At 39.9% G+C, this 21711-nt stretch overlaps 1 protein-coding gene across 1 annotated transcript; it reads left to right on the plus strand.

Moving 5' to 3' along the window:
• The first annotated feature begins 875 nt into the window (after nucleotides 1-875).
• Nucleotides 876-19653, plus strand: tbc1d19 (TBC1 domain family, member 19). The gene is made up of 21 exons (XM_062444783.1): nucleotides 876-985; nucleotides 1132-1204; nucleotides 1300-1345; nucleotides 4548-4623; nucleotides 4797-4871; nucleotides 5274-5337; nucleotides 7232-7278; nucleotides 7351-7461; nucleotides 7610-7682; nucleotides 8620-8667; nucleotides 10575-10687; nucleotides 11981-12055; nucleotides 12327-12389; nucleotides 14623-14707; nucleotides 15519-15563; nucleotides 15743-15775; nucleotides 15895-16004; nucleotides 16106-16197; nucleotides 17305-17420; nucleotides 17675-17745; nucleotides 18714-19653. Exons 1-21 carry the CDS (start codon nucleotides 890-892, stop codon nucleotides 18786-18788), a joined length of 1587 nt encoding a protein of 528 aa, XP_062300767.1. The 5' UTR covers nucleotides 876-889; the 3' UTR covers nucleotides 18789-19653.
• Nucleotides 19654-21711: the final 2058 nt, after the last annotated feature.

Raw genomic sequence — 21711 nt, forward strand, 5'->3', positions numbered from 1 at the left:
CTTCTTCACACTCCCAGTTGTAAGTGCATGGGAGTGAGCTTCCAGAGGATGTGGTGCAGACACTTTGAAAAACACATTTGATTAATTTAGTCAACACATTTTTATTATATATGATTATACAACTGATTTGGGATTATTTGTGGATTTGTTGTTATTTTAAATAAGTATAGCTAGACTTACTGTGGTATTGTTTAATTGTGTGGTTTGTTTGCTTTGGGTTGTAGAGTCTCGTGTGGAGGATTTAGATTAGTTTTATATGACAGCTTTATTAATCATTTGAGACATGATTAACAACTGAAAATAATAATTAAAAAAAAAAAACAGATGTGAATGATGTACTTCCATAGCATGCATCCCAGGTTAATGGTATCAACATATTAACACATTTCCGACCTGCTTTAAGTAGCTCTGCCTCTTTGGCAGAATGTGTCTGGTGGTTTACTTTGGCTTAGGGGGCTTTCACACCACTAGTTCGATTAAGTTGTAATTAAAAAATTAATTAAAAAAGAAAAAAAAAAGAAAATAGATGTCATTTCCAAGTGTGTGTGCACAGACTAGGAAAATGTTCCAATTGCAAAACAAAAGTCAAAAATATATATACAAAAGTTGCATGCATAGCACAAAACAATACGTGTCATGTAGCAATACATTTTCAATAAACAAAACAAAAAAAGGGCATTGCTTTATTAGGCTATAGGAACAGATTTGAAGGTAGGAACCAAAGTAGCGGGTCTTTGTTTCCCCCGCAACAGCGCTCTCACGGTTGCTAAGTAACCCCTGCAGAGGGAGAGGGGGGCTGCAGTATCTCCGGATGCTGCTAGTGTACACAGTGAATTAAACAGCCCCGATTCAGACCCTAAAAACGTGAACAAACTTTGACAAGGGGACGATGGACGAGGGCACCGAGTTATCGCTGACCATCGCTCAGATCGTTCAGCGGCTGAAAGGAAGCCACCTCCACTCCCAGATAGAGAGGCAAGCCAAAGTGAGTGAGTTAGCGTTAGCATGCGGCTAACGGGCTGCAGCAGAGCAGGTTGACATTATACTCCTGTGTGTTTATTTCAATGCACTTAACTAAAAAAAATGTGTCCAACTTATGTTTTTTCCCCTCTCCCCCCAAATGTCATTTAGGAGTGTTTACATCAACCTGAGATAAAGCTGGAGTCTCTTAAAGAGGATGTGCGCAGTTTTCTCAAAACATCAGGTGACAGCTGACTCTTTGTAGTGTTAAAACAATAATTATCCTATTATTGTATTCTCTTACTAACTTACTAACTCTTTTTTTAATATGTTTTACAGGCTGGGAAAGAAAGCTACAGAATGCAGTGTACAGAGAGCTGCATGTGTAAGTAGTTTTTGTTGCTTCTTATAAACAAACATGACCTTCACTTTTGTGTACAGTAGCTGTGGAATTACCATCAGGAATTTATTCAGTGCACTTGAGGAGACAAATAAAAGGGAAACCACAGGATTACTTTATAGTAATTAAGTATGGCTGGGCGGTATCAGATATTAAGATTTCATTTTTCTACCACATACCTCTACATCAGGGGTGTCAAACTCATTTTATTCCAAGGGCCACTTACAGCCCCACATTGGCCAGACCAGTAAAACCATTGCATAATAACCTATGAATAATATATGACGTATATATTATAACTTTACTATAATAAACCTCTATTTACAAAACAGATGCACAAAAATGATTGCAATTTCAACAATATTATGTCTGTTTTTTGTTTTTGTTTTTTACAGATTATTGTGCACAGAAGCTACTGATTGACATTTTGCACAAGGTTTAATGTATGAATGTTTTAAATATGACCATACTGTGTATTCATTGTTTTTTCAGAGAGTTGTGTTGTGGTCAGGGTGGAAAAACCTCTTAAGGAAGCAGAAAAATTTGAATTAGTTCAAAAATATGAATTTTTCATACTTTGCAAAGTTATCTGGTGGGCCAGACTGGACCGGTCCTGCAACAATGCTCCCTGGTCTCATATCACCATATCATTATAATCTCTGTCTGTCTGTGTGTTTGTCATTCATCCAGTCGACTCCACACTTGGTAGGGTGTGCTGCTGAGGCAAAAAGGGGAGTGTCGTGTCAAATTTGGTGCAATTTGGACATCTGATACGTGTAATATTAATCAAATTTGAATACACCAGAGATCAGTGAGCCGCTTCGCTCTGTGCAGGAGCAGAGCAGAGAAAAGAGCTCTAAAAAGAGAAAAGTAGACAATATGATCGATTTACTATCATAGTACTTTGCCTATTATTTATATTATATGTGTTTAAAATAAAAAAAAGTTAGTTTATCTCATGCTGTTGGTGCAAATATTCATTCACACCTCACATCAACTGTATTCAGCTTTCTATGCGTGCACTGCACTAATAATGAGTGATAAAGGCAAATAATAAAACAGCAAGAACAATCTGATAAGTTCAGAAAATTGAATCATTTCATTCAATACAGCCTTTTAAACTAGGAAAAGAAAACACTTATGTCACATCATGAAATTACATTATCCCAAATCTAAGACGATATCTAGTCTGATATCATGATAGCCCTATTGTAAAGTGTGGAAAAGGTGAAATTTTGATTGATTCATTCATTCATTCAACTCATTGGAGTGTCAGAGGATTGCCATGTTAGCTATACAGTACTGTGCAAAGGTTTTAGGCACAAAAAGTAAAGTGAGGATACTTCTAAATACTTGATGATACTGCATTATGGATAAGAATCTAAACAAAAGTGCCCAAACATTTTGCACAGTACTTTATATTTTTATTGTGGAGCATTTCTTAATTATGACAACATTTAACTGCAAAACATATTGTATTTATACATTCCATACATTTCACTTTAAAATATACTTTTTACACACACACACTTGAGCAGGAAAAATAAACACAAAGCACCCAAAGCCTTTGTTGCAATCATGCAGGAATAATTTTGACTGAACCTGTTCTGCAAAAGGTATGTTGAAAAAAGTCTTTAACACAGTATCTTTTATATTTGTGCACTAATAGAAAGAGTATTTGGCAACTTAGCAGGACCTTTTTAGACACATACCAAAAGTCAAAGCAGAATATTTTTATGTGATCAAACATGTCTTGTGGGCGTCTTTACCCTCTCATAGAGATGACAAGTTGAAACACAAATTATCCTTATCCTTGGCTCTTATCTCACCAACACCAAACAATGTACTTTCCTCTTTTGTCTCCTTTATTACTTTCAGGTTTAAATGAGCAATTACATAGAAAATCCTACAGTGCAGTATGAACCCACAGACAGCTACGAGGAGGACAGCTTAGACATAGTTTGTTACTATATTAACAGAGCTATGAAAATACAGTTGATAGTTTAATTTGATATGTTGTCGTCTAATGCCTAATTTATGTCCACCTCAATTATCAGATGGGAGTGCTTTGTACAGCAGCTGCCTCACTAAGGATTAGGGCATGTGTCCGTGTTGTAAAAAGAGTTTTAGACTTCATAAACTGTAAGTTGTTTACACAGTTTAGCAGAGAGGAAGAATGAGGATTTTGAGTATTTTACATAATTTGGATTAGATTAGATCAGAAGCTTTCCGATCTAATTTGTTGCACAAAAGTTGCACAAAAACCTCTTCACATTGTTTTCCGAGGAGCGCGTACACACACACACACACACCCACACACCCACACACCCACACACACACACACACACACACACACACACACACACACACACACACACACACACACACACACACACACACACTGTATGTGCAGTACAGTACAGGTCTGGCTTTGTTGCTTTCCCCCGCAGCAATTCAGCCTTTACTTGATGTGTCTTTTTTATGACTCGGTTTTATTTGGTTCACATGTTTACATATTTTTTACCTCCCACCACTTTCCCAAAAAAAGACTATGAAGAGATTGTTACAAAGTGCACCAAACACTGATAATTACTCATAATAATTCAGATTTATGTGCCCTTTATGAGTGAGAATCTTTGTCAAATCAAACGGCTGGAAATAAACAGCTCTGAAAAGCATCGCTCAGCTGTACTTGTGTTCTCTTACCTTTAAGGGTAACATACCCTCATCGCTCTCTTGAGGCTCAGATTGCTTTGCTTTTAAAGGATGACTTATAACACTGATTAATACCTCCCTCTCTTTGCCATTAGTCAGCGCTATGTGCTCTTATAGATGTTTAGATTAGGTTGAATGTTGTTTAACGCACAGAGACCTTGAGTCATTCAATATGCCCTGAGCGCCCTCGGCGGGGAAAAAAGACAAGAGAAAATTGTTTCATCTGGTGGAAACTCACTCTGACTCATTTGAACTCTGCGTTCAGGGCAGTGATGCTGACCGACTTCCTGTTTTTGACCAACAAAAAAAAAAGGTCATTTTATTTGCCTTGTGGCGTCAATCCCTTTTAAAGCTGTCACTCACTAGATTAAAAAAAAACCACAGTGGCATTTTTATGTATTTACTTCATCAACCCCTCTTCTATCGTACTGTAACGCTCTTCCATCCCTGCTCATGTGTTTGCTTCTTCTAGCCAGCTGCCCCCGAGCCATCCCGCGGCTCCTCCAGAGCATCTCAAAGAGCCGCTGGCCTACATGCGCAAGGCACAGGTCAGTCTCCTCTTATCTCCATCACTCGTCACTTCTCCTTCAGCCTCTCTGACTCTTGTCTCATTTGCCTGCCAAATTCAGAGATGTGGCCCCCTTTTTTTATGACTTAGGTATTTGTCACAGAGCTGAATTAATGTGTGTGTGTGTGTGTGTGTTTTTCCTGTCTTATACAGGCCAGCTGGGAGAAACGTGTCCTCAAAAGCTTGAACAGCATGAGTACAGAGTTGGGAGTGCCTCTGGCTCGCATGGTAAAATACTGTCAGTCACAGTTAAATGTGTTGTCCAGCTACAATAGCTACTTAGTTATTGCCCATAATAGGTGCAATATATCGCATTTTTCACATATGACAGCAATTTTCTTTATCATTTTAACCCTGAGCTGACTAAGTTTTGAGCTCTGGTTAAGTTTGGCAGTAGCCAAAAAACTGATACAGAAAGTGTTAGCACCCATTCTGCATCATTAAACTGATAACAAGCAGAAAGTGCTTGTTTGGAATCAGGGCATTCATTTTATTATTTGTTTCTGTGAGCTGATGGCTCGTATTTATGACCAAAGAAGCACATTTCAGACGTGACATTTTCAAGATTGGTTCTGTTTTGGCTGCGTGGCGTTTGTTTGTTGAACCGCTGTCTTTCCACCCACTCCACAGAGGCCTGCAGCCGAGCAGAAGGAGCTCGCCAACAAATGGAACGAGATGGGCACGGATGAACCAGGTCTCAAGACATTACCCAGGGTTTTGGCCCCGAGCAATCTGCCTCTTTGAAAGATTAGTGTTGATGTGTCTGTGCTGCTGCATCAGTTAGACAATGGCGGATTGTATATTGGTTTAACACATATCTGAACCAGATCTACCACCTTATGTTTGCTTTTTGGCTTGTATTTATCCTGGCAAAGTTTTCTTTGGAACCATGCACAACTTATTAACAATGGACAAGTCTGATGACATTGCTGTCTGGTATTCTGCATTGACAAGATAGTTGTTAACTTATTCTTGGCTTCCCATGTCGAACTCTCTCTTGGGTGAAAATTAATGCTAGAAGTTCTTAGACACATTGACACCTTGAGCTAATGAGAACTACAATGCTAATTATTAGCCACCAAGCTGCTCAAGTGGAGCATTTGATTGTTATATTCTTGGCTTAAGTGAAAGTTACAGGATAGGTTCACTTTTTTGTTTTAGGTTTGTCAGGTACCCACATTTAAACAGGTTTTGTGATCATTCCTCCTGTTCTTACATGCATTTTAAACTCTTAAACTCACCAAGTATGTCCTCAGATAACATTACTGTCACTCAGCAGCTTTATTGGACTCATTTTTGAAGCTACAGTATCATATAAAACTACAAGACCTAAGGCATCCACTGGTGCCATGGTATGTAGCTTGGGGAAGGGGAATAATTAGTGTTAAGCTACATTTTGGCAAAGGAAAAACTGGTATGGTCCCTTGACCCAGATGATATATACTACTCCTATGTGGCATAAACTGTAAATCCGCTATCTCGCTACCCCCCCCCAGATCCCCTTTCCCTCTCTAGAAAAGACAGAAATTGGTCTCTGGTAGGAGAGGGGCAGAGGTTAAAAATCCCTCCGTAATGCATTTTCAGTGAAAGTGACGGGGTACAAAATCCACAGTTCTCAGGAACTCCACTGATTTTAAATTAAAGCCTGGGTTTGTGGTTTTAGAAGTGAGGTCATCAGACATTTGTAGCCCACTTCTAATCTGTGCAGTCGAGAGAATATAGTCAAATTCGATTGTGGGTAGTCACGAGGTCTTGACAAGAAGTGGAATAATGAGGAGGACATCTCTGGTTCTTTTACATGAACTTTGATCCGTTTTGTTAACCAGTCTTTTTGATTCCAACAATGTTATAGGACTACATCAGCGGGGTCCTTTAATTGTAGATTATATTTTAGCTTGTAAATGGGCTATTTACTAGCATCCAGTTTCAGAAGATGCATCTCATCTTGCACTATGAAAACCTCGGCAGTGGCTCTCAATGAACCAACCGTTTGTACTTGAAACCAGTACATGTACAAAGCACACAGTAACCTCCTGTCCTAACAACGCTATCACAGCCCAGTGGTGTATAATAACATTTAGGACTGTGTGCCGTCCCCAGGCTATAAACACTTTGGACTGTGAATAAAGAAGCTGTCCAGACTCCTTGGACGGAGCTGCGATAACGAGCGGCACCCCCTCCTTCCGTCCAGACCTTAGCGTGCCCTCGTTCTGGGGATGACACGACACTTGAATTTACTGCCCCGCTATGTAGAGAATCGATGGAAGTCCCACTTAAAGCTGGGTTAGCTGTCCGGTACTGTTCTTGTGACTTTTGGAGAAGTTGCCAACTCCGGCTGCACAAATTGAAGCAGAGTGTCACAAATGTGTTCAGAAGTATATTCGCGTTCACGTTGAATGAAATAAACGTTCACGGCTGGATACATTTGTATAGTCTGGACTCTACAGCTGTTCAACTTGTTCTGAAACTGCATATGTAAACACTGGTTCATATGTGTACGCACATGTATCATCTGGAGAGCTGCCCTTTGTACACTAAGTGATACAAAGAAAGTTAAATATTATATTAATGTCTTTGTATCTTTGCAGACTTAACTCGATTCAGGCCTGTATATGCCCCAAAAGACTTCCTGGAGGTAAGCAGATTTCTTTCCATCACTTAAATTAGTGTTAAAGAAGAAGCCTAATTTATAAAATTTTCTATGCAGGTGTTAATAAGCTTGAGGAACCCCAACCATGATAGCAGTGAGGATGTCAGCGCCAAGAGTCACTGGGGTCTCATCCAGGTTCCCCTCAATGTCAGGGACATCCCACAGCTGGTAGGCACCCATGGATGTGATGCGTCTGCAGGTGTTTCGTGGGTTCAATGCAGATTGCAGAAGCTTCTAATTCAGTTGTGCTAAGAAATATGCCTTTAATTTAAAAAGCTTATACAGCTTTTCGTTTTTTTTTTGGTTAAACTTTCAGAGACAGGCCTACTCAGAGTTGAACCTCTTCACTGGGCAGCTGGGGATTGACGATCATGCTCACATCCATCCAGGTATTGATAAAAAATGCAAACACTCTTCTTCATGACCAAGTTTTCTATCTTATCAAACACATATTGATAATATACTGACATTGATTTAAGGACATGGCTGGCTTTTTCCCCCCTGATGTCAACAAATCGTATGAAATCAAAACCATCAATGTGTTATTTTATCTCTAAATACTTTCTGACGTCCTGAGCCTGTATGTGGCACTCTCTCCTCTACTGAATTTGTGAATCTTTAAAAATCATGTCACAAATATATAGTGAAGTTTTTAAATAAAGGATAAAAAATTCCCCTAAAACATCTGGGCGCTGTCATTTTTTGCAAATGTTACATAAACTGGAGTAAATGTTATATTTGTTTGGGACTATTTTCAGCTGTGGATTAACACACATCTGGTACTCCAGTGAGTACTTACAGTAGCAGGGCAGTGTATGTGAGATCCACTCAGTAATAAACTATCGATTAAAAATAAGGATTGTGTCACCCAGTGTATCAGTATCTCTCACTGATGTGTTTTTAATAGTTTTAAAACAAAAAAGTATACTACTGTAAATCAGTCTTCAACTACACAAGCACTACTTATTAGTGGAATCAATACATAGTTGGTGTTTCATTGGATTTGTTGACAGTAAGAGGATTACAGAGTATGAGCAGTCTTGTCCTTTTAATCAGAAACATCCTTGTTTACCTAATGAACACCAAGCTTTAACGATGTGTAAAACACTGTTCCTCTCCTGTGCCACACGGCCGTCTGGGTTTTTTCAAACAGTATCTCTGTTAAGTTCAGGTATTGACAGTGTGACAGTCTGGTGTTTGGTCTTTAAATAGAGTCGTATCCACCGGTTCTGTGTTTGTAAATCCAAGAGATAGCATCAGTTTGTAAAAGTGTGTCGGTGCCAGACGATTATTGATGCATCTGTTTTGTTAATTCTGTCTTTATAGGCTCTGCAGACTTGTTTGAAAGCGAGTACGTTCAAATCGGGAAAAAAGGTAATATAGTAAAAGTGTTTTTAAATTTTCTTTTTTAGAAATATATTTTTTTATATATATTTCTTGGATATCTTTAATTGTACTTCTTTAAACTATATATTTATCCACATAAGCAGGTTTAATTGTGAGTATTTACTTCCTTTAAATTCATATTTAGTGCAGGCAACTTAGTTAAAAATTTTAGCCTCAAGACTTTTTTTGTGCTTTTTTTTCTTAATTTAGACAATTTTTTAAGAGATTCAATTTTATTTTTACATTAAAGAGGATTTTTCTGGAGATCAGCATCAAAAACATCAAATTGTATCCACTGTGACTGATTTAAAACAATCAAACCTGAAGTGGGGATGAATACTTATGATAGACACATAAAATAATTATAACTACATATAGAAATAATATGAAATAATACACCCAGTTTATTTAAAAATATGAATTTTACACTCGCTGACCACCACACATGCACAGAAAGTCACCGCCAGCTCTGTCAGGTGCAGTAACTGGCAAGAGAGACGCTTTAACTCTTAACTCATTTCTCTGCTATGAAGCCAGTATAAACACCAACCGTACTATGGACACCAATCAGACATCAAATCGACAAGAGGCTGTATTTTATATACACAGCCACGAGGCCCCGGGTCCACTATTTCACCCTCTGTTGGCTCCCGACCTGCAGTCAATATTTCAGGCCAAGAGTTAAGTGCACTCAAATAAGAAATTTAAGAGGCGAGGAGTGTGTTCGTTTATGTTATGACTGGCCAGCACCTTAAGTCAAGAGCTGTGTGTTTTTGGCTACTGTCACAACAGAGATTTAGGGCAGAATGGAGCTGTTAGTGGGAGTTTTTTTCCAGCGTCTGCCTCAGTTTTTTTTTTTTTAAGTTATGTAAGAATTATGAATGTTGTGTTTAGACATTTTCAGGGGGTCACAGTGCAGCTAGCCAACACTTTAACTCTTTTAGATTAATGAGTGACATAATTTCTAATTGACATATTTGATTTATCCGCCTGTTTTTCCTGGACATATCAAAGTCTTCTTTCCAAAAGGATATCATCAAAACAAACCTCTTAATAATTTTAGAGTGGAGCTGCCTGCTTGTTGTCATGCAGGTGTTCATTTTCCCAGCTGATCTATTTGGCTCTGCAACATTTTGGATGCCTCTGCTGTTTGTATTCATTCGGCTCCTTATTGATTCTTGTTAATCAGACGCAGTGTCCGAGTTTGCCAATTCAAATTTCAGGATGTATGCGTCCTTTGTTGTTGCAGTGTTTTGTGTGTTTTGTTTGTGGTTTACCTTTAAGATATGAGGTAAAACCGGGTAGAGCTGCAATGTAGGATTATTACCTTATCAATTAACCTGTTTATTATTTTTCCCATATTTGTTTAGTCTCTAAAATGGCAGAAAAAGTGCAGTCACAATTTTCCAGAGATCAAGGTGACGTCTTCTTATTAGTTTTGACAGACCAACAGTCCAAATCCAAAGATATGTAATTTAAAATACTATAAAATACCAGCAAAAGCAGGCAATTTTGGTATTTTAGCTCAATAAAAGACTTGTCTCTATTTAAAGTGGATCTCTTCTACGTCTGTTTCAGTTAATTCTCTTTTTGTCTCAATGGACAGTGTTTTCCTGTTCAGCTGTAGTGGAAAATTGAACAAAAAGAGGGAATTTGACACTAAAAAGTAAAAAAGAACAGGATGAATGATTAAAGCAAGAAAAACATGTGTTCTTTGCGTACTTGACCTGAACTTATCTATTAAATATAAAACTTCAGCCAGAAGCCGATTAGCTTAATTTAGCATAAAAAACAGAAACAGGGGGAACACCAAGTCTGGCATTGAGGAAAATGGACTGTTTGTTAATGTCTCTCTTTCTCTCTCGTGTCTTGCTTCTTGTCTGTTTCTCGTCTAGTGGTTGTGGAGCAGGACAGTGCGGCAGCGCAGCAGTACAGCAGGCAGGGCTGCCCCACAGGGCTGCGCGCTGACCTTTGGGCCCTCATCCTCAACTCCACTAACCAGCCACAGGTAGTAAAATGCAAATACACAGACCCACTCATGTCTGGGTTGCACTCTGGCGGTATCCATCAGCTGTCAGTGTTTGTTATAAAGAATCCACGCACACACAGCTGCAGTGATTCCCAAACTGCATGGTTTTCGGCGAGCTGAAAGGTTTTAAGTGCACTGATTATTTTGCATTTTGGCATTTACACTGCACCTTAAAGCCGACATATGGATCACCACCCGACCCGCAAGTTGTGCATAATCTGCGTGTTAGCTCTGGTGGTGTTTACTCAAGCTCGCTGCTGCTTGTCCCGGGTGGTCAAATGCAAAGATAATCAAATGCTGGCAATTTAGCACAGTTAGGCCAAACAGAGCGGCTGGCTGCCTGCGTGTGGCAGAGCGCTGTGTAAACGGCGCCGGAGTCCACGGTCTCCCACTGAGGCTAAGTCGATAAAACAATGCTCGTGATGGGAAGATTGATTTCTGAGGGAGAGTCACACGGACCTGACTGGAGGTCTGGAGAGTGTTCGTGGGGGCCCCCAGACTCCACGAGGGCAAACACATTAAACAGAGCTGGACAGTGACAGGATGTGAATGTTGATAGACATCCTTCGTCTGTTCAACCAAAGTAAGTTATTCTCTGAAGAGGAAATGTAATCCATACAGTATTTATTCCTGTTTTGGTTAAATAAAAGTAAAATAAATCATCTTTTTTTTTTGCCATTTTGCCTCATTTTAGGCCAATTTTATCCTTTTTTAAAAATACATCATTGGTGAACTGCCGCGACCCTCATTTTAAGATACATAATAAACTTCAAGTGTTTTCAGCAGACCTCTCCCACTGATGCTGTCCATATTCCAGCCGTACCTCAGCTGTCAAAAAGACCATCTCTGTTTCTGTTCTCCTCACATCCGCAGCTCTGATCGTCGCCAGGGTGCTGCTGCAGCCGTCGCCGAGGACGTTTTTATCGCCGCGTCGCCCCGTCTCTCCTTCATTTGTGATAAGCTGTCTCAAACCGGAGACGTGCTTGAGTTTAACCATGTCGTCGGAAACACGATACCCATCTATTAACTTTGGTTTAATCCTGCTGTCGTCAGCGTCACAGAGAACACATAAAGTTGATTTAATAATATCTGTAAAAGCGGGTTATGGAGTTTTTAAATAATAAAGGAGGTAAAACATTTCCTCTTAGTTAGGATATTTATAAGAAAACTAAAAATTGCACTCTGCGATTAAGAAGAAGTTTATAAAGGGCAATTTCATTTATAAACAGTGTCGTTGTTGCACTCAGGCTAAAAACATATTTGCCGTTTCAGGATGTGATGCATTATGAACAGCTAAAGGCCGGAGTCATCCAACATGAGCTGCTGGTGGACAACCTCATCTATAAGGTATGTTACTCTGCTCTGTTACACTGCATGTTTATCAAACTGGATAGTCAGGATGTTTTAATCATGAGAGCCGAACATAAAGTTTTATACCAGGTTACTTCCTGGAAATCTTTTCCAATTAGCGTCAAACCATTTCTCTGTGTGCATCTTTGGTAAACAAAGCATTTCATACATATTATGAGTGATATGACATTCGCAAGCGGCCGCAGATTAATGTGCATTTTTTCTTCATTACGAGATCAAATTTAATTGCAAATGCCTTGCTCGACAGGATGTGAAGCTCACCGCCAGTAATGACGACTACTACTTTGTGTTTGAAGATTTCCTCTATCAGGTGAGCTCTGTTTTCTCTCAGCTCAGCTCTCAATCTGTCACGACTTAATTATGTGACCCCGACTGAGTGGAAACCATTCGAAAATGTTTTTTTTCAAAAGGGGAATCGATTTTTTAAAAACCCTTACATACGTACTGTTCAAGGTCAACTTTTTATATTGGAGAATTGCAAAAACATGCTATACACATTTACGTCTTTCATCTTCTATAAAATATTCTCCTGGACCATAAAATTGAGATTGTTCAGTTTTTTTCTATAAGTAAATAGTATACATTCTGTTCACTCTCTGACAGCTTCATTAAGGATTAATTAAACATTTATTATTGACTGACGGGGACTTTATGGTGTAGAGACTAATTATGTGTCAGAATATGAACAGTATGTAAGGGTTAAAATAACTTCTGTTTAAGAAATCATCACTTTCACATAGTACATCATAAGGAAGCTTTGTATATGTTAACATTATATTTCCTACTTACATTAGCAAAAGGGAAGTTTTGCAAACTGTGCTCCACATTGGCTCCCATAATTCTGAAAAATCCCATCACTGCTTTATTTATTGTATTAGACAAGAACATTAAAGGTCTCTTCTATTCTTTACTGCAACTGATTGTCCCAAACTGTTCAAACTTTTCAGATAAGGATAGTTTCATGATGATTTAACTACAGCTGTCTTCACGAAACTATGTGATACATCTTCCAGTTTGATTGTTTAGTGTTGACTTCTCTGGTAGTCACTGCCCTTTTTACCTTTTGTGCCCAGCTGATAAAGAAGTTTATATACTCAGCAACCAGTTTATTCAGCGGCTGTTAACATGCCATGCTCTTCCCTGGCTAACTAATGAACACATTTGTGTGGCAAAAACAAAGGTCCAGTATCAGTGTCAATATTGACTGATGGTAAACTCACTAGGCAGTGAAAGAATCCACTTATGGCCGGGGTAAAGCCTGGATTCATAGAAGTGTTGTCACGAACTTAAGAAGTTATCCAAGTGGAAATTATAGAAAGTTCTTAAGAACACTTCAGGAACACTTAAGAAGTTTCATTTCCCAGTATTGTTTGAAGAGAAGTCTAATAAATGATTAGGTAGCCTCCAAAAACCAAGTTAAATGCCTCTCTGCCTTTCTACAGGAAGGGAAATACACTACTTTTATCCTTATAGACTTTATCCGTATTTTAAAATGCACAAAATATATCTATTCAATTCCTAACAGTATACAATCTATCACAAACAGATAAAACACTTCAAATATGATGGCAGACCAGCTGGTTTTTAGTTTTAAAGGTCAAACAAGAGGCGGCCTAGACACATAGTCCTCATCTGCCATCATTTTTTGGTATTGTCCTGTTAATGAGGCTGTATGAATTGCGGCCGGTTTCATCTTGATGATTTCCCCCCCAATGTAATTCATCTGAAGAGGCTGGTGGAAATGAAATTGGTTCTCAAAAAGACACAGAAATGGGATTGTAATGGAACCAGCTCCCACTTATACGGTCATTTTGTGACACAGCCACTTGAGACTGTCTGCTTCAGTATATCCTGAAAAGCTGGCTCCAGGTGTTATCATCAGATTCTTACCCAAGAGGGAGCAGGCCACTCGAGGCCATCGCCAGCTGCCCAACAAGTGAAAGCGTATTAACTACTGTCATCCCTGTCTGCTGTCGTCAGACGAGGATGTACGCATTGTGACTATAATCCATACAGCAAAGGTTCCAGTCTGTTTCTTCTTCCTCTGTGTGGGTGTTAAACAGAGCCTTGTGACCTTGTTAGGCAAGGATCTGTAAACCTTTAGAGCTTCAAATGATTAGTTGATTTATTGATTAGTTGAGTGGCAGAACACTAAGCACCAACTTTGTCAATCAACAGTTTTGAGTTGTTTTTTTAATAAAAAACAAAACAAAATGTCTCTAATTTTAGCATCTTAAATGTGATTTTCTTTAATCTTCTGTGATAGTAAACTGAATATTTTTGGGTTGTTGGTCAGAAAATCAAGACATATGAGAACACCACCTTGGGCTTTGGGAAACATTTATTGACATTTTAGCATTTTCTGCCATGACAAATGAATAATAAATTAATCAAGAAAATCAAAAGATGAATCGATAATTTAAAAAAAATGTCGCAGCCCTATAAACTTTGAATTTAATATAAGTTACCCTTGATTTCAGATGACCTAGGTAAATGTATGTGTGTGTGTGAGCATGTTTAATGCCAGTCCTGTGTGATTGCAGGTGTTGCTGTGTTTTTCCCGGGACACTGCCGTACTGGAGCACTTCAAATACAACAGTGCCAATCCTCCCAAATCCTACATCCAGGGTGAGATGATGAGAGACACACACACACACACACACACACACACACACACACACACACACACACACACACACACACACACACACACACACACACACACACACACACACACACACACACACACACACTTCAACATACATCACATCACAGCAGTGCTACTCCACTTCAGTGACCTTAATATGTCACATACCTCGAAGACGTGGGATATACTGATATTCTTTGGACATGTAAACATCACATTCGTAATATACGTCTCAATTGGAGTTTGTACGGCTGTTTCCAACACACATTCTTGCCTGTTTGCCCCCCCGTGCATGCAAAATGACATATGATGGCGCAGTAAGGCAGACGGAGGAGAGTGGAGAGAACTGAGAGGGCGGGCTAGAAAAACAGAGCTTCTCCTCAGCAGGGACGGAGGGGATTAGCTATTATCCAGACTGATGACTCGGTGTGATATACAAAAAACACTCAGCAGTGTAGTAAACATCACTGGACAACTTAGGTACTGGATGTGCCTGTAAATATAAATTTATAATATCAGTCATATCAATATCACTTATAAACATCAGGCAGTAGCTCACTAATGTTTTTCACCTCGCTGGTTTACTCCACTGCCTGCAGAGATCTTCTGATATTCGTTGCCACTGGAGCAGAGGGAAACCCTGAAAATCATCTGCATGTAAAGGGGAATATTAGTGGAATATTCACTTATCATTAGCCATGTGAACAGCTCAGTAGGAAACTGGAATAAGGGCAAAAACTGGAATATTTTGAGTATTTAAATGTACTCAGTGTCTGCGTGTCTGTCTCACAGGAAAAGTGGGAGATGATGAGTGCGCAGTTGTTTATCCTCCCAACGGTGAGCCTGCATCTTGACTTCCACATCATATTATTTTTTGTATTCTGATACTGAAGGAGAAATGTAAGGAGATGCATGAACATTGACTTTTTCTATGTTTCCTTCATCTGAAAATTGATTCAATTGTAAATATTTATATGTTAGAAGTGCACTGACTTGAAACTCTCATTTGAAAACAGGTGTAATCCCTTTTCATGGGTTCTCAATGTACGGTGAGTATGTTTTTTTTCACCTGTTGCAACATTCAATGCTGTGAGAACTCTGCTTGAGCAGGGTGTAATAGGGAATCTTTGATTGTGGATTTACGGCTGTGTGTGTGTTATCCAAACAGTGGCCCCTTTGTGCTTCTTGTACAACGAGCCGTCCAAGCTGTACAGCGTCTTCAGGGAAATGTACATCCGCTACTTCTTCCGATTGCACTCCATCTCCTCCTCTCATTCGGTAAGCTTTTCAGCGTGGGCCTCTTAAAAATCAAAGTCAAAATATCGTGTTTGTACAAACGTGATCCTTAATGCTTGTACTCAACATGTGTGCTCCTGCAGGGTATAGTGTCTTTGTGCCTGCAGTTTGAGCGGCTACTCCAGACCCACCTGCCTCAGCTCTTCTATCACCTTCGACAGATTGGGGCGCAGCCGTAAGTAACATACGCACTGCTCCATCGATGTGTCTTTGTGGTGCTGTGTAGTTCAGAGAGTGCGGGGTACAAACATTACCCAATGAGGAGCTTAAAGATTCAATTCATCCAACCAAATGAGCTCTTTAAGAAGAAGGAGAAAGTGACAGTGGTATTTGTTGTTTTTAAGGTGCTGCCAGCTGGGCCGTAGACAGTTTTCAACATGTGTAGACAATAAAGTTCCACATTCTTTCATTGTGACTTTGGTCACGACATTCCTTTAGTCCTTAAACAGAAACAGAAACAGTCAGTGTCACTCAGCTGAAATGAAGTCTTTCTTGTATATCGGGAAATGTTCAGTGACATTTCATCGCCATGGAAACTTGTGTGATGTGCTCGTCTTTGATTTAGGGTTTCTCTCCATAGAAATCTTCTATTAAAGCAGTCAGCAAAGCAGGCAAAGTTTATTTATAAAGCACCTTTCACAGACAACAGTCACTAAGTGCTTCACATTCAGGACACCAGATAAAATATACAAAGGGAACAGACGCAGGTGTCAAGTTAAAAAATAATACCACATGCTACCTAAACGCCTGTCTGAACACATGTGTTTTTAGCTGCTTTTTAAACGAGTCCACAGTATCCAAGGTCCTCGAGCTTATTGGGAGATAATTCCAAAGCTTTGGGGCTTCCAACTGGAAAGCACGACCTCCCTGAGTCTTAAAACCTGTTAATTCACCACTACTGGCCATAAAATACAATTTTTCTTAAATTAAATGTATACAGTTAATAGAAAATTCTTTCCTTAGTTGTTGTTTTATGGTTTAGGATTCACAAACATACTGCCACGGTTCAAATCAACAGTCATGATGCAATCCTACAGTTGTTAGGTACCGCCATCTTGTGGTAGCTCAATGAAAACACAGTTTTAAAAAAAACCAAACAAACAGACAGGATGCAGTAGTTTCACTTAAAGATATATGCTAGTAAGACGCTTATTTTATAAACAGTACAGAAAGATTTTAGGTCAGGTCATAGAGAATAAATGTCATTGACTGAAATCCAAAGCTATGGAGGCTTTCTTTAATGTGCAGGTTTTGTGATTGAAAGTGATGGTTTTGTCCTCAGGTTGCGGATAGCTTTTAAGTGGATGGTGCGGGCCTTCTCTGGTTATCTTTCCACCGACCAGCTGCTTCTTCTCTGGGATCGAATCCTGGGATACGACTCGTTGGAGATAGTTGCAGGTTCGAGTTGTTGCTTTTAATCTCCGCATAACAACCTTGATATTTGCCATGAGACTCTTATAATCTTATTATCCTCTCTCTTCTTATCTTTCTATTATATGTTCCTCTTCTTCTATTATACTTCTTTATCTTAACTTCCCTCTGCTGTTTATATCATATTCTTTTCTCTCTCTATTTGTCATCCTTCTCCCCTTTCTCCTCTCCTATCCGACGCTCTCTGAATTCCCTCCAACACAAACACACCGCTCCTCCAGTCCTAGCAGCTGCCGTGTTTGCCTTCCGTGCCGAGAACCTGATGGAAGTGACATCACTGGCCTCAGCAGAGGTTTGTTCATTTCATACTGGACTTGCGTGTGTGTCTGTGTGTGTGTGTGTGTGTGTGTTAGTGTGTGTTAGTGAAACTCCGATTTCCAGTGCCCCCCACATAGTCCTGGGAGGCTGTAAATAGCTGCTGATGACCAGCGAGTACCAGTAACCAAGTCTTCTGCTTGCACATGACTGAAAAAAAATGGCCGGCTTGACATTCCCAAACACTCCCAAACACCTCTGCCTCCAAATCCCGATTTCATTTTGCATTTTTACACGCAGATTTGGCAAAATGGGCCTTCTGCGTTAGCTTCTGTCACTCACATTACATTCTTACAGTAACCTTGTAATTCTTGCACCTGTACTGTACAGTATACCGCACCCGCTCCCATACTGCGGTCCTGCTATCATATGACTGAAACCAAGAGTAAACCATGTTATGACCTGCTAAGCTCACCCCCTCCTCTCTCTTCCCCTTCCCCTGGGGGTGAGGGGGTTAAACTACAGTGTGACGCATGGTGCGACAGGCCGATCTGCTGCTCTAAGATGCTGGCCGGCACTATTTGCTTGCTCATTAAACACCTGCCCCGGCAGAGAGAAGATATCATAACATAAGGCCTACTGCTCCTCATCTTATATTTAGAACTTTAGGCACAGTGTTGAAATTTTACACCCTCTCTCTAAATACGATAGGGTCCCTAAATTTAATCACCCACCAAACCCAAAAGGACAGGGTTGGGAGCGGCATGCTCTTAAAGCACGGGATTGTCGCTTCCCAAGGATCCTGCATCATCATTATGTGTGTCGCTCAAGTGTGGCGCTTCTGTAAGTCCCGAAATATGTCTTTGGAAAGGGGGGGAAGGGGCAGGTGGCGCGCTTCACAGGCCTTCTCATGAACTTGTCGGGGAAAGGTAAGGTCAGGAAGGGTTGAAAATCCACAACAGAACAAGTTTCTTACTCGTATTTTGTTTGATAACCGCACTGCAGGCTGTCCTCGCCGACCTTTCGACGCTGAAAGTCATGCCGCTCATCCAGATCTTCCTATTCGCCACCGCCATCTGAGGAGCACGGAGACCCCAGTACGTAATGTTCACGCCACTCAGAAGATGAAAAGACTCTTTGTAACACCAACACCAACACCACTGATCATCCATCAAGAAATGGCGGCCTCATGTGCGGTGTATCAAGGAATAATCACCTCATCTTGAACTGGTCCAAGCAAAAAAGGCCAATTTCCTATTTTAGCATGAATGCACCATAAACAGTGAATCCCCCTGTATCATGTTAGTAGATATTACACAGTGTATACCAATAGCATACAGACTGGTAACGTAAAGCTAACCTCTTTAAGCCATATGCTCTGCAGGAAATATGACACGCTCTGCCAGCGCTCGGATCAGCTGAGAAGCTCATTAGGAGATGAGTTGCATGGAGCAGTAATTGTGTTGCGATAGCTAAGAGAACAACAGTAATAGTCTCCGAGCTTGGCTAATGAAGTGCTAATTAGCTCCTGCAATTTATTCAGCGCTGTAGCCCTTGCTTGTTATAACACTATTAGATAATGCTCCGCTGATGAATGAGGAGATTGGGAGCGCTAGCCTGCGCCAGCACGTTGTGAGAAATAATCAAAAGCCACAAACTGAATGAAACTGTAAGTTATGATCAGAAAGCTGCTGTTGTCGACACATAATTTATTGTATTTATGAAGAACTTGCATATATCTGCACTTTTAAAGGAAGATTGGACCTTCAGTGCAGTGTTTTACTTTTTTTTGTTTTTAAATTATGCATTCCTGAATGTATTGACTTACTTTGTACAGTTTATTTTTTATTTTTTAAATGCGTTTGTGATATCTTTGATTTAAATGCAATCAAATCAACTTTATTTATTTCAATGTCAAACAGTATTCTTTGCCAGTTCTTTGCCTTTTTTGCGACATCAAATAACACCTTTTAAAAATGCAATAAAGTTATGTTGAATCACTTCCTCCAGGTCTCAGATAAAACCTTACAGTACTCTGAATTGTTTGACAGTCTTATAGTTGATTTTGCTTCAGTATGTATCTGTCTGACCTTTCCTGCTCATTAATTGAATATATCTCAGGTTGTACAGTATACTCTAGAGGCTCACTGCAGGTATTTCTAGAGAAGACGGAGTGGGTAAGTGACAGGTAGTAGCATTGAAGGACTTGACTGTCTGCCTCCCCCCTGCAGCCCTCCTCCTACATGTAGCATCTGCTCTATTCTCCCTCGTCGTTTGGCTGCCTTCCTCCCTTCTGCCCCCTCTGCGGGCTTGTATCGAATTATGCTGTTCCTCTCTCTCTCTCTCTCTCTCTCTCTCTCTCTCTCTCTCTCTCTCTCTCTCTCTCTCTCTCTCTCTCTCTCTCTCTCTCTCTCTCTCTCTCTCTCTCTCTCTCTCCTCTCTCTCTCTCTCTCCTCTCTCTCTCTCTCTCTCCCTGCTCTCTCCTTCTCTCCTTCTCTCTCTCTCTCTCTCAGTTCCTGCTACATCTGCCACCTGTTTACCTAGTACTCCCACGGCTGTATCATTTTTATCAGTCATGCACCTCCTTTTGGCCCCCAGAAGTCTGTTCCTCCTGAGACAACCGTGACCTCCAGTGCGGTATGCTCACACGACGAGTCCCTCCTGGTGGCCGATGTGTTGCATTGCAGGGGACATGCGCTTTCTGTCCATCAACACTCTAAAGTTGGCTGTCACTTGAAGTTGTATCAAACTGCCATCTAATCCAGCGCCACCCTTACCCGAGCTTAATAAGTATTTGGATAGCAGCAGCAAGTTGTTTGATGTTTTGGCTCTTGTGCGCTCATTACTAAGATATAAAATGACATGACTGTGAGGTTAAGTTTTCAAACATGTCAAACTGTCAAACAGTATAAAGACACCGCCTAATGCCTTTCTGATATAACAGGGTGTGTTAAGATGTATTAATTTAAAAAAAAACAAAAAAAAACACTATTGCTGTCTTGTTGCCTTTCAAATGCATATATGAAACCTGTTTTAATAGTGTTTTAACAAAAAAATCTTGAGGATTGACATGCAAAAACTATAAGTTATGAAGGCAATTCAGTTGAAATCCTAACAGTAAAATTCAAGCTGCAGTGTGTAAAAAAAAAAAAAGTTTACCTTATTTAAAGTTAATGTGTTCAGAAGTCTGTCTCAGAGTAACATCAACCATCATAAAGTCAAACCAGAACAAAATGGAGCAGCATTTAAGAGATATATGCATTAGGTTTACACTATTTTTATGTTGACTCATCTACGTAAGTTTAACATTCATACTGTTGACTCAGTTAAATGTTATTGCAAAGAAGCACGTGAGCTAATTTCATGTGAGGTTTGTACATGTTAATGTCTGTTTTAGGCTTTATTCTCAACATCAGACTGTGTCCTACATTATGGCTTCATGAAGCAACTTATGTTCATTTAAAGTGTGTTTTACAATTCTCCTGAACATCTGTACCAATTCTTATCCAACAACAGATACTCTCTGAAATTCATATTCCTCTTTTGAAAGTTTAACCATCGTGCCAGCAGTGTGTACTTTGGGTTTTTACATATAAACCTCTAGCACCAGGAAGCAAATACACATTTAACAACACATTTACATGGGATGGCAGTCCGAGGCAGCTGTGTGGGAAACCCTGGTTTCAGAGAAAAGCCGTGGGTGAGCTTTACTAGCTTCCTGGATTTCCATATTTTTTTGGTGACACTATTGGGAAGTTTACATCTGTCTACACTCTAGTGAAATCAATCTTAAAGTCCCCCCTCCACTCAAAAATGTGTGTTTCTTCTTGTTCCTTCAGTTAGATGTGTGAACTTCATGATGCATAGTTTGACACTTAAAGGTTATTTCCACGTTCACCTACTGATGATGGCTAGTGGTGACGTCACAACTTGTTTTGGAGCCAATCGGGGGCCAGTACATGATTTACATTATACAAATGTGAAGTCTTGTGTCCACCAGGTA

Source organism: Scomber scombrus, chromosome 23 (assembly GCF_963691925.1).
Source record: "Scomber scombrus chromosome 23, fScoSco1.1, whole genome shotgun sequence".
In the NCBI taxonomy this organism is placed as follows: domain Eukaryota; kingdom Metazoa; phylum Chordata; class Actinopteri; order Scombriformes; family Scombridae; genus Scomber; species Scomber scombrus.

Bases quoted from the DNA above. Each gene is read 5' to 3' on its own strand.
- tbc1d19 (XM_062444783.1), top strand. From the start codon at position 890: ATGGACGAGGGCACCGAGTTATCGCTGACCATCGCTCAGATCGTTCAG. The intron at 1,346-4,547 runs GTAAGTAGTTTT...TGCTTCTTCTAG, and splicing joins GTGTACAGAGAGCTGCATGT to CCAGCTGCCCCCGAGCCATC. The intron at 7,683-8,619 runs GTATTGATAAAA...CTGTCTTTATAG, and splicing joins TCATGCTCACATCCATCCAG to GCTCTGCAGACTTGTTTGAA.